The sequence below is a fragment of the Globicephala melas genome, chromosome 16 (assembly GCF_963455315.2).
Source record: "Globicephala melas chromosome 16, mGloMel1.2, whole genome shotgun sequence".
Lineage (NCBI taxonomy): Eukaryota > Metazoa > Chordata > Mammalia > Artiodactyla > Delphinidae > Globicephala > Globicephala melas.
The window spans coordinates 401760-414148 of record NC_083329.1 but is presented as its reverse complement, the minus strand read 5'-3'; the positions used below and the strand labels follow the sequence as shown (position 1 = coordinate 414148).

The window sequence follows — 12389 nt, the reverse complement described above, 5'->3', positions numbered from 1 at the left end:
GCCGAGCCGCAGAGGGAGAAACTGGCCTCTGCTGGCCTCCATCCTCTCTTGTGGCCCTTTGGACTCTCGGGGAAGCGTTGCTCCCCCTTGACCTGGAAAGAGGGTCCTCCGCTCAGCTCAGCTGACACAGGAAGGGCACTGGGGAGGCCGCGGGGATTTCAAAGTCAGGTTTCCCTGCAGCCCTGGAGGCTTGCGGATTACTAGCCGAAAAGCGGAAAGAGGGGACTCGTAAACAAAAGCCCATTTAAAATACTGAAGCTCAAGTGGATGGGGCCTGCGCTGCGGGAGCCAGAAACCCCAGTGGCCTGAGCTCACTGTGTGCCCGTCACTGACACCGCACCCTCGAGGGCAGCTGGGCCTGCCCGGAGCTGGGGACAGGCACACGCAGGGGCTCCTCACCCAGCCCCAGAGCTGCCCGCCCAGGACCCGAGCGGCTTCGGCAGGGACAGCACCCTCCATCTGGGCCCTGCGCCAGCTGTCCAGCGTCTCTGTCCCGGGAGCTGGTTTATTCTGACGGGACGCGGGCTCCAGCCAGGCGAGTGTGCAGGGCAGGGCCCAGGCCCAGCTCAGAGGACAGGACGGGGAACAGTCAGGTGCCCAGGCAGGCGGGTGGTGGGGTCAGAGCTGCCGGACCCCACACTCTCCAGGCTCTGTGGCACCCCAGGCTCAGGGAGAGGGCTGGTCCTTTCTCTTTCTTTTCTTCTTTTATAACTTTTTTTTTTTTTTGAGAAATAGAACATTTACACCCCAAATAAGTCTAAAGTATCAGCACAGGTTTATGGAATTTCCGTGTGCCCTTCAGGGGAAGAAACAGGAGCCTCCCCTGCAGAGACCTCAGCCGTGCCCACACCCAGCCCCCCTCTGTCCTCATTCATGACTTTTATTGCCTTTTTTAATAGTCTTACCACCCCTAAACACCAGTTTTGTCTGCACTGACTTTGAGCCGTATCCACATGGAATCGCTCATTTCATATTTTTATCTGGTTTTTCACCGCACAGCGTGTTTTTCAGACCCGTCTCTGTAACTGTGTCACCATGTGGCCGTGTGACGTGGACAAATGACCAGCTCTCCTGTAGTCACGCTGCTCCTGGTGGCGCCGGAGGGGGGTGTGACCCCACCAAACCCCTCAGCCCTTGCCCCTTTCCCTGGGGGAGACCTCTTGGGGGTCCCATCTGCCGTCTCCTGCTGAGCACCCAGCCTCCTCCCATCCTTCCTCTGGGCCGTGCGCCTGTCCATCCGTCTGTCCTTTGCCGTAGGACAGCGCACACCCCCTGTATCACCTGGGGCTGCTGGCGTTACAAACGGCTGTCCCGACTCCTACCAGCTGGAAAGCACCTTCTGAAGCAGGAGTCTGGGGCACGAATGCTGCGTCCGGTTAACAAACCCGTCCTTCTCTACAGATGCCTCGTACACTCAGCTCTGTGATTCCACTGCCACTTACACTCCTGACTTCTGCCCGGGACGGGAATTTCTGGGTGGTGTAAGCTGGGGGACCAGGTTCGTTTCCTGCTCCTGTTGGAAAACATCACCACAAATTCAGGGGCTTAAAACTACCCAGATTTATCATCACACAGTCCTGGGGTCAGACGTCTAAACCAGCCCCCCTGGGCTAAATCCACGTGTGGACAGGGCTGGCCCTTCCGGACGCTCCAGGGTCGAACCCGTTTCACGTGCTTTTGCCGGCTTCTGGTGGTGGCTGCACCCTCGGCTCTAGGCCCCTCCAGCGCTGGGGTCACGACCTCACGGAGAGGCTGCGGCTGTACTGGAGTTGGCTGGTTGGGGTGGGGAGTGGAGGCTGCAGGAAGGTCCATGCGGGGGCGGGGGAGCCGGGGCAGGTGGGGGCGGAGCATCCCCACCGCGGAGCATCCCCACCGCGGAGCGCCCACCGGCCGCAGCGAGAACAGCCGCCCTGGCCAAGGGGCCGGAGGCGGCCTCCAGCGCCCTCTGCTGACCGAGCCTGCATGGCGCCCCGCGACCTGTGCTCGGCATGCCCCCCCCCCCCCCCCCCCCGCCCCGGGCATGTGTAGACTTGGAGCCTGAACAGCCCAGGCAAAGGCTGGGCGAAGCTCCCTGCAGAGGAAGAGGCGCCCGGGGGCTGGAGGGGGCCTGGCCAGAGGCAGCAGAGAGGGCGGGACCGCTCACCCCGCAGGACTCCAGGGCCAGGCCACAGGCTGGCTCCCGCTGCAGCCTCGCCGTGGCGGGGGGAGGGTGGTGTCAGCTGCGTGGGCCCCGACTGTCCACCGCGGGCGGGGCAGAGCCAACCTACTGGCTCCAGGGCCCCGGCTGCCTCTCGGCCTCCAGGGAAGAGAGAGGCGGCGGCAGCACTGAATCGCCCCGGGCTGAGACCCGCAGCGGGGTCTCTGGGCAAGCTGTCCCCCAGCTGGCTGTGGCTTAGCCATGTCGCCGGTTTCTCCATCCACCCAGACACCAGAGAAGAGACCACCCTGGGCCCCCCGCTGCAGGGCTTCTCGGGGGCTCCCTGAGCCATGGGGCCGCGGGCAGCGGTGCAGGCTTGAGCAGGGGTCCCTTCCATGCGTGTCACATCCCGTGGGGCCGCCTGCCGATGCACCTCACCGTATGCTCAAGGTGTCTCCTGAGCCAACCCCGGGTTTCTCTCCGAGCAGCCCCGCCAGCGGTGGGAGCAGAGCGGCTGCAACACGGGGGCGTGGAGGCCCGCAGGCCAGACCCCTTTGCTGCGTGGCTGGAGCAGGACCCTCGGGCTGGGTCCCCAAGCACTCGCTCCCCTGGGAAGGTTTCCCCAGCTCACTGAGGCAGTCGCGCCATCGTCCCTGCAGTTTTATCTGGCCCGGCCGCTGCCCCGCCTCACGCTGAGCTGGAATCCCGGAGGCTGGCTCACTGCGCCTGCAGGGTGTGCAGGCACAGCTCCTTTCCCTCGGCCCCTCCACGGAGGCGGCAGCACCCCCAGGCTCTGGCCCTCAGGCTGCCCCTCACTCAGGCCTCGGGCCACACTGGCCTGTGACAGCATCCTGCGAATCTGGCCAGTTTCTGGGCACGTCGCTTCCCTTTCCCTTCTGCTCTGGGCTGGCCGCGCGGGCCGCGTGCTCACGCCCGGAGCCCCAGGGAAGGCACTCAGAGCTCATGCCCTGAGGTGCTTGGACGAGTGCAGGGGCCTGCCCCACCGTGCCCGCTCTCACCCACAAATAGTGGACATCCTACGAGAACAGAGACTCGGCACCACTCTTCAGAGCTACGTGCTGTGCTGGCAGCAGCTTGAGGGGAATGGGGTGGGTGAGGCCCACGCCTTCGTGGAGAACATGCAGGTGACCCGGGCGTGCAGGGGACAGAGCAGACGGCGTGGCAGGCACAGAGCAGGTGAGCCTGGAGCCGCAGGACGGATGGAGCAGCGGGAGGGCCCGGGGTCCCGGCAGAGACAGAAAGGGGAGGCCCAGGCAGGAGTGAGCCTGGAGGGACTGCAGGCAGCGATGGGGGTCTGGCCCACGGAGGTGCTTGGAGGGGCCCAGTCACCTGTCACTGGCCGTCATCAGGCTGCAAGTGCTGCTGCGCAGGCCCCGCCTCCCAGAAAGAGCTCTGGCGGATTCTCTTCAAGTGGGGAGCCCCCAGCCTCACCCCAGGAAGGGAGGCCCTGGTGGAGGGGCCGTGCTCAGCTGTTCTCTCCATGGGGAGACCCCTAGCCAGCCTGGATGGGACAGAGCCAAGTGTCCCCGTCCACTGTCAGGCTTCCCTCCAGGACCACACGGTCCTGATGCTGGGGCTTCGTAGTCTATCCTGCAGTCCGTGTTATTTTCAGGATGGCCTGCGATAGTCCAGACCCTTTACATTTCCATATAAATTTTAGAATAAATTATCCACTTAAAAGAAAGAATCTGCTGGGATTCCGGTTTGATGTCATTGTAAACAGCATTTTTATCTTCCAATGGTTTCCTGCTCGTGTACAGAGCATAACTGATTTTTTGTGTGATAAGCTCGTAACCGTCTAAATGCTCTCGTTAGTCCCAGCAGTTGTCTTGGAGACGCCACAGCATCTTTCAGGTAACAAGTCAGGTCACCTGCAAACAGAACTGTACTTCCTTCATTCTCACTGGTGCCTTTACTTCTTTGCTGCCTCATCAGGGTGCCGGGGTGCCCAGGACAGGGTTCGCAGGGGCTGGGGGAGGGGCACCTTGTCTGTTCCCGATCTTGGGAACCTCCACCATCTCACCGTCAAGGATAACCCCGGCTACCAGTTTTCATAGACGCCTCCCAGCAGGTTGAGGAGATTCATCGATTCCTAGTTTGCTGAGATTTTTTGACGATGAATGCATCTTAAATTGTCTAAAATGTTTTTGCTACACCTATTAAGCAATCACATGGCTTCTCCTTGAGTTTATATGATGAACTGCATTGATCGATGTTTATGAATAACAGGCTAATTCGCATTTCTGTGATCATTCTTACTTGATCACGATGCTTTGTCCTTTTCATAAAGTCCTAGATTTCATTTGCTGACACACTGTTGGAGATGTTTGTGTCTGTGCTCGTGAGGGTTGCTGTGTGTAATCAACTCTTTTTTAAATGTCTCCATCTGAGCTGGGTATCAGCTCATGCTGGCCTCATAAACTGAGTCAGGAGGTGTTCCGTGCTCCTTTATTTTCTGGAAGAGCCCATATCAGATTGGTGTCCTCTCTTCCTCAGCTGTGTGTTCTGATTCACTGGGGACACTCGCAGAGCCTGGCGTTTCTCTGCGACATGTTTGTGGATACTGAAGTCAGTGTTTTCACTGGAAAGAGAGTATCCAGATTTTCCAATGCTTCTCCTTTCAGTTTTGGTAGCTTGTATTTTTCTCCAGGAATTTATCCATCTCATCTCAGTTGCTAATAGCTGGCGTGCAGTTGTTCACGGCACATGCGCCTCTTCTCAGTGCCCGTGGGTGGACGATGCTGGCCCCCCTTTCCTGATGCCGCCAATTTGTGCTCTCTCTCTTTATCCCGATCAATCCAGCTATGAGTGTATCGTTCTGTTGACTTTTTTTTCTTTTCCGGAAATCAATTTTGGCATGATAATTTTCACTATTTTTTGGTTTTTTTTTCATTTATTTCTGTCCCTGTTTTTGTCATCTTCTTCCTCCTGGTTACTTTGAGTCTACTTTGCTCTTTTGTTTTGCTGCCCTGTTGAGGTGGAATCTTCAGTCACTGAACTTTAGACCTTTCTTTTTTTCCTCATAGAAATACTCACGGCTGAGAGTCCCTTTAAGCCCTGCATCCCAGAAATATTATACTGCATTTTTTCTCATTTTGATTAAAATATTTTCTAAATTCCCTTATGATTTCTTCTTTGATCCACGAATTATTTAGAAGTATGTCATTTCATTTTTCAGATATTTGTGGTTTTCCTAGTTAGTTTATTGCTATTAGTTTCTAATTTAATCTCACTTGGATCAGAGAATAAGCTCTGTATGATTTCGATACTTTTACACTCATCAGCACTTGTTTCATGGAGGGAGCATCACATCATCTGCGATGGTAAATGGCGTGCACTTGAAAAGAATGAGTGCTATGCAATTACTGGGTGTGATGTTCTAGAAAGAGCAATTAGGGAAAAGATTAATGTTCTTGTTCAGGTCTTCTATTTCTTACTAATTTGTTGCCTACTTGTTCTATCGATTGCTCAGAGAGGGGAATTCAGAACATCAGCTATGGCTTTGGAATTGTTTGTTTCTCCCTTTAACTTTGCCCATGTTTGCCTCACATGTTTTGAATCTTCCCTTTGGCTCCCACACATTTACACTTGGATGTCTTCCTGTGAACTCACGTTGGCATCATTATGAAATGCCTCCCTTTCTCTCTTCTCTTAAAAGTTTATTTTGTCTGGTATTAATGCAGTCATGCCGGCCTTCTTGGACTCGGTTAGTGTGGATAGCTATTTCCATCCATTCATTTTCAACCTCTCTGTGTCTTTTTACTTAAAATGTTTCCTCCTATTGTAGACAGTACACAACCAGGTCTTGCTTTTTTGCTGTTGTTAATCTATTCTGATTACCTCTGGCTTTGACTTAGAATGTTTATTCCATTAAAATTTAATGGGAGTTTTGATTTGGTCTCCATTTCATTATTTGTTTTCTGGTTTTGCTTCTTTTTTCTCTTTTTTTTTCTGTCCTCCCTTTTCCTTTTTTATTTTCTTCTTTGAGTATTTTAATATTTTGTAACATTTCATTTTAATGTATCTGTTAACTTTTTGCCTATTAGCTGTTCATGGTTGCTTTAGGGATTAAAATCCACAGCCTTTCCACAGTCTTTGTAGTTTGACACTTACACTATTTCATGTAAAATACATTAAAAACTTGGCAACTGCATGGGACCATCTCTCCTCCCGCCCTCTTCATGCTACAGACACTATAGATAGTGCCCCTACCTATACTGTAAACTCCTCAAGGCAGTGTTAAAGTTCTTTCTTTAAACACCAATATATATTTTAAAGAAATTAGGAGGAAACAAAACCTTTTATATTTACCCAGATGTTCAGTATTTCTGATGACCTTCACTCCTCCAAGCTTCTGTCTGGTACAGCACCCTATCATCCTGAAGGAGTTTATTTGGCGTTTCTTTAACTGCAGGTCAGCGGACAACGAATGTTTTATTTTTGTTAGAATGTGTCTTTCTTTCTCCTTCGTTCTGGAGGACGTGCCCTCTGGATACAGAATTCCGGGAGGCACAGAGTCCCCAGCCGTCACCGGGTGTGACCATGTGCAGGGTCATCCACTTCCACCCATGGACCTGGAATCCGTGTCATTCCCCTCGCTGGGGACCTGGTGCCCTCCCATTGATTTGGGCATTTGTGGCATCCTGTGAACGACACCCTCTTATGGGGAATCGTCCCCGAGCTGGCCCCTTGCTCTCCCCACCAGAGGCACCACCCATCGCCGTGTGTGACCACCAGCACGCCCCATGGCCAGGTGCCCGTGGCATGGGTGCTTGGCAGTCCCCAGCCCTCGCGCTCCCCAGGATACCGCTCCAACACCCTTGGATGGAGCTGTCGGCTGCGGCCCCACAGATGGGACAGTCAGCTCACGGGGGGCGGGGGGGGGGGGGGCAGGCAACTCCCTTCCAGACGAACTCCTGTCCTCCCAGGGAGGGGTCAAACGCCAGAACTTGGCCCCAAGCAGCTGAGAAACTGGGCTGCCAGGCAGTACACAAAGGCACGAGGAACGGCCCCTGTGAGTTTCTCACCCCGAGGTTATCAGGCCAACTGGCCTGAGCGCGCACGCCTAGTCGGCTAGTCGCTGACGCCAGCCACCTGCTGGAACAGGCATTACCTGGGCTCGGGCCGAGAGGCCCCAGCGCCGGCGGGATGAGCAGCTCCGCCTGAAGGGGGCCAGGCGGCTGACTGTAGTGTCCACCACAGCCCCGTACTGTCCCCCATGGAGCATGCAGCCCCCTCCACCCTGTCCACTGTGGTCCCCCCTCCACTCAGGGGCTTCACGTTCTCCCCGTTATTTCTGCCGCGTGAACCAAGGCACCACATGTCCCCAGACGCACGTGCTGGGCCCAGCCAGGGTCACCTCTGCACAGGTGTAGCAGCGGGGGGGCGGGGAGGGACACATGGAGGAGACGTGGGGCGACCCAGGGGGTGGGGGAACGTGGGGAGCAATGCAGGGGGTGGGGAATGTGGGGTGCAGGGTTCGTGGGGGAGGGGGCGCAGGGGAGGCCAGGTCGGGTAGGGCGCTGGAAGCGGCTCCGCCACCAGGGTGGACAGTTGCTCGGCCAGGACGCCCGAGGAAGGCGAAGGGGGGCTGCCCTGGGGCTGCAGGGGGACTGGGAGCGCAGTGAGCGGCCCCTTCTCGCAGGTTCTACCTCATCAGCGGAGGGGCCCCTTTCATCATCTGCGGCATCACGGCCGCCACGAACATCGGGAACTACGGGATGGAGGACGAGGACGCCGCGTAGTGAGTACCCGGCGCCGCGGCCCTGCCCAGGAGCGCCGTCCTCCCCACACGCGGGCTTCCCCGCCTCCCATCCCCCACCCCCCGTCCCCCACTCGCGTCCCCCCGGCACCGTGGGTTGGAAGGAGGGGTGGAGGGGGGCGCCCGCGGCAACAGGGCCGCCACGCCCAGGACGGCAGAGCGTGGACCCGGCCGAGCATAGGAGCTGAGACAGACCCCGCCCCGTCGGCGCCCCGCCCACCGGCCCCCCTCGCTCTCGGCGCCCCCGCCCTAGCTCTGCCGCCTCCAGCGTCCCCCGCGGCCGGCAGGTGGGCTGGGGCCCTCGGCCTCGCTGGCCCTGGCCAGGCCACTCCCGCCGTGAGGCCACCGGTCGGCTGCACCCGGCAGTGGCTACTGTGGGCTTCTCAGGCTCCGGGGCTGCAGGGTCCCCACTGGGCTCTCCCCGAAGCCGCCCCCCCTGCCCTCCTGGGGAGGCCGGTCTGGCCCCGTCGCTCACAGGAGCCAGCGCCAGCCCCAGGTCGCAGCACAGCCCCCAGCCGACCCTCGGCGCTGGAGCCATGCCCCCACCCTCACACTCCTCCCCCAGCTGCCCCCCCCAGGGCAAAGCCCCGCAGGACACGCAGGCCCTGTTCCCCCGGGGCTCACCCCTTCCTGGGCCCGGCACTGCGGCCCCACCAGGCCCGGATGAAGCTGGGAGGAAAGGCAGCTGCCCGAGAAAAGCAGCAGTGCCAGAGAGGCGGCCCGAGGCTCGGAGCCCAGGCCTGGCGGCCGCCTGCACACCACCACCACCGCCGGCGCCCCCAAACTCTCACCACGCTGTCTGGTGGCGGCAGGAGGGGCGGCCCCATCCCGATTTCGTGTGTCTCCTTCTCTCACGATGGCCCTCCCGCGAGCTCAGGGAAGCGGTGACCCCTGGTCCCACCCACTGCCCTGCCTGGTGCGACCCCCTCGCTGACTTGCTTTCCTCCCACAGCTGCTGGATGGCCTGGGAGCCCAGCCTGGGCGCCTTCTACGGGCCCGCGACCTTCATCTCCCTGGTCACCTGCGTGTACTTCCTCGGCACCTACGTCCAGCTGCGGCGCCACCCAGAGCGCAGGTACGAGCTCAGGGAGCGTGCAGAGGAGTGGCAGCGGCTGGCAGGGTCAGAGGCCGGCCAGAGCCCCGGGGCCCCGCGGGCCACGCCGCCCGCCCGCGATGCCCTGCTCACCTCGCTGCTGCAGAACGAGCACTCGTTCAAGGCCCAGCTGCGGGCCGCTGCCTTCACGCTGTTCCTGTTCGTGGCCACGTGGACCTTCGGGGCGCTGGCCGTGTCCCAGGGCCACTTTCTGCACACGATCTTCAGTTGCCTGTACGGCGCCTTCTGCGTGACCCTGGGGCTCTTCGTGCTCATCCACCACTGCGCCAAGCGGGAAGATGTGTGGCACTGCTGGTGGTCCTGCTGCCCCTCCCGTGGGGACCCCCACGCCGCGAAGCTCGGCACCCGCCCCGCGCTCGACGCCAACGGGGATGTGCTGAGCCACGCAGCCTGCCTGCAGGACTCACCGCGTCCCGGCAAGTCGCTGGGCTTCGGCCACCCGCCAGCCGGCCACTGCAAGATGACCGACCTGCAGGCCACCCAAAGCCACGTCAGCTGCCTGTCACCAGCCACACCCTGCTGTGCCAAGATGCAGTGCGAGCAGTTGATGGAGGACGCAGCCCACGTCCACGTGCACGAGGAGGACGCCTTCGGGCATGACCCGCACCGGCACAGGTGCCTCCAGGGCAGAACTAAGCCTCACTACTTCAGCCGGCACCGGGCAGCCACGGCCGAGCGGGAGTACGCCTACCACATCCCGTCCAGCCTGGACGGCAGCCCCCACAGCTCGCGCACGGACAGCCCCGCCAGCTCGCTCGAGGGCCCAGTGGGGCCACACTCGCTGGCCTGCTGTGCCCAGGGTGACCCCTTCCCCTTGGTCAGCCAGCCCGAGGGCGGCGACGCCAGCCCCGTGCTCTGTGGCTGTCCCCCACGGCCCGGCGGGGAGGCAGCCCACGGCCCGGCCCACTTGGAGATGCTCCGGAGGACACAGTCCCTGCCCTTTGGCGGCCCCGGCCAGAACGGGCTGGTTAAGGGTGATGCACGGGACGCTGTGCCCTTTGGCTCTGACAGCACGGGTAACATCCGCACGGGGCCCTGGAGGAACGAGACAACCGTGTAGCAGGCGGGGCTCTGTCACCTTCGCCCACACGGCCCGGACGTGCTTCAGAGCAGAGCCAGGCCCTCGGCCACCTGAGGCGGGCAGGGGGTCACCGCCTGACCCAGCCTTGGCGGCACCGCCACTGACCCCTTCGTTGGAGGACCTGAGCGGGAAGACGCTTTGGGCTACGTCGGCCTCCACGAGCCCCAAGGGCAGCCGGGAGGTCCACGTCCACAGTCACCTGCTTTCATCCCGTAGTGCCCAGTCCCCGGCAGCCCAGGGCAGAAGCCCACCCTCAGCACCCGGCGTGTATCCCATCTGCCCCGCCACCTGCCTTGCTAGGCCTGGCCGCGGCGGGTGGCGCCCCCGATATTTCCTAGTGTTTAATGTGTGTTTTCTGTTTAGGTTTGTTCCTCGGGACCAGCAGGCTGCCTGCCTGTCAGTCCAGAGCGCTCTGGGCAGCTGCCCCAGGCCCCTCCAGTCTCAGGGGGACTCGAGTCAGCACCTCTGCCCAGTGCCGGCTCCACCTTCACCCCCGCCCCACAGGCCTCAGAGCATCACAGACGCTGGGGCAGCAGCCGTACTCTGGGAGCACAAGGGCAGCGGGACTGTCGGTGACCCTAGGCTTTCCACGGGCCAGTGGGGTCTCTGAGGGGCCTGTGCCTTTGGAAATGCCCACACACCCTTTAACGTAGACTCGACTTCCAAAGCCAGGCGCTGTCAGGGCTGGGTCCCGCCCACACCGTGAACGTTTGGGAACAATAAAGTCCCCTGCCACAAAAAGAGAGGGTCTGGCATTTCCATGAACATCTGGGCACAAAGCCATGACTCAGAGGACAGATGTCGGTGACAAATATCCTTCTGTGACAGCAAGTGGCGTGTCCCATGGGAAGGGGTCCACGGGTCCCCGTGGAGAAGCTGAGACACCCAAAGGGATGTGTGTGTGGGCCTCTGCAGTCTTTGCTCCCTCCCTCCATCCCCTGGGGTCTGTAACACATGTGCACCCACACACACGTGCACATGTGTTGGTGCATGTACCACATACATGTGTGAACGTGCCACGTGCATGCACATGTGCACACTCCCCACACGTGCACAGTACACCATACATGCACAAGAGTGCACACATGTGCACTGCACACAGCATACATCACACATGCCACCCGTGCACACACGTCTACTGCGCACAGACATGCACACAACACGTTACGCACACACAGGATAGAGTGTTTTCCAGCCGTCCGAGCGCCGAGCTCTCCTTGCCCTGTGCAGCCTCGTCACCAGGACTTGTCAGCGTCTGTGTCTTGGGCGGGGACTCCAGCAGGAGCAGATCCTGCCTCACACCCACCTGGGTTGGGGGGCTGTCCCGTGTCCCAGGCAAGATGCCCAGTGTCTGAGCACAGGAGCCCCACTTCCTGGAGCTCCTGTAAACCTCACAGTGATGTTGTAACAGACCAAGGTGGCCGGTGCCTGCCCCGAGCCCCATACATCCTCACATGTCGACCAGACGGGCAACCGACGACCGCTGGGTGGCTCCTGTCTCCACCGCCGACCAGCCTGCTTGCCCGCTCCTGCGGCTGACAGGACCAGCACCCTGGGGCTGTGCTGGGCACATGCTGCAGGCGCAGAACCGTCGACGAAGTACAGCGTTGTCCTTGTTGGCACTTTGGGAGGCTGGTTCACAGCATCTGCAAGCATATCTCTCCCTATAGGGGGGCAGGCCCATCATGGTGCCCGGGGCTGGGAGAGGCCGGGGAGCCACAAGGCTGCCCTTTCCGGCCCCTCCAGAGGGCGTCCCCCATCCTTCCTGCCCCGGTGCCCCTGACAGACCAGAGAGAGCAGCTCATCATTCAGACCAAAGAGATTCGACCTTAAATATTAAACATCGTGTGTTTCAACATTGGTTCAGCCTCCTGAGTCCACTTGGAGACAGGGTTGTGACACCTTCCGTTTGCAGGTAATGTTTTCCAGGAATAAAAATCCACGGCACGACCGCATCTGGGAGCGCCCCACGCGGACGATGCCTCCAAAAGGATGCAGGGCAGGAGGTCACAGCCACAGCCCATCGTCTGAGGTCTAACGCTGTGTGTCACCCCTTCCTTTGTGCTATGTATGTGCATACACGCGCGGTGTGTGTGTATGTGAGAGCGTGCTTCCTGCGTGTGTGTGTGGGAGTGTGCGTGAGTGTGCCCGTGTGCTGAGTGCATTCTGTGTTCAAGTTGGTTTGTGCACATGTGTGAGTGTGTGCATGTCACACAGTCTGTCACGTGTGTGTGCATTGTGAGTGCACGTGCAAGGGTGGGACTGTGCTATGTTG

General features: G+C 59.6%; 1 protein-coding gene across 2 annotated transcripts in view; it reads left to right on the top strand.

Moving 5' to 3' along the window:
- The window catches only part of ADGRA1 (adhesion G protein-coupled receptor A1), a 35644-nt gene extending 23689 nt beyond the window's left edge, over positions 1–11955 (top strand). For both annotated transcript variants that reach the window (XM_030832154.2, XM_060286468.1), the window contains exons 6-7: positions 7803–7901; positions 8872–11955. In XM_030832154.2, the coding sequence (XP_030688014.2) occupies positions 7803–7901; positions 8872–10093 (1321 nt within the window). In that variant the 3' untranslated portion in view covers positions 10094–11955. The remainder of the gene's footprint in view (positions 1–7802; positions 7902–8871) is intronic.
- Positions 11956–12389: the final 434 nt, after the last annotated feature.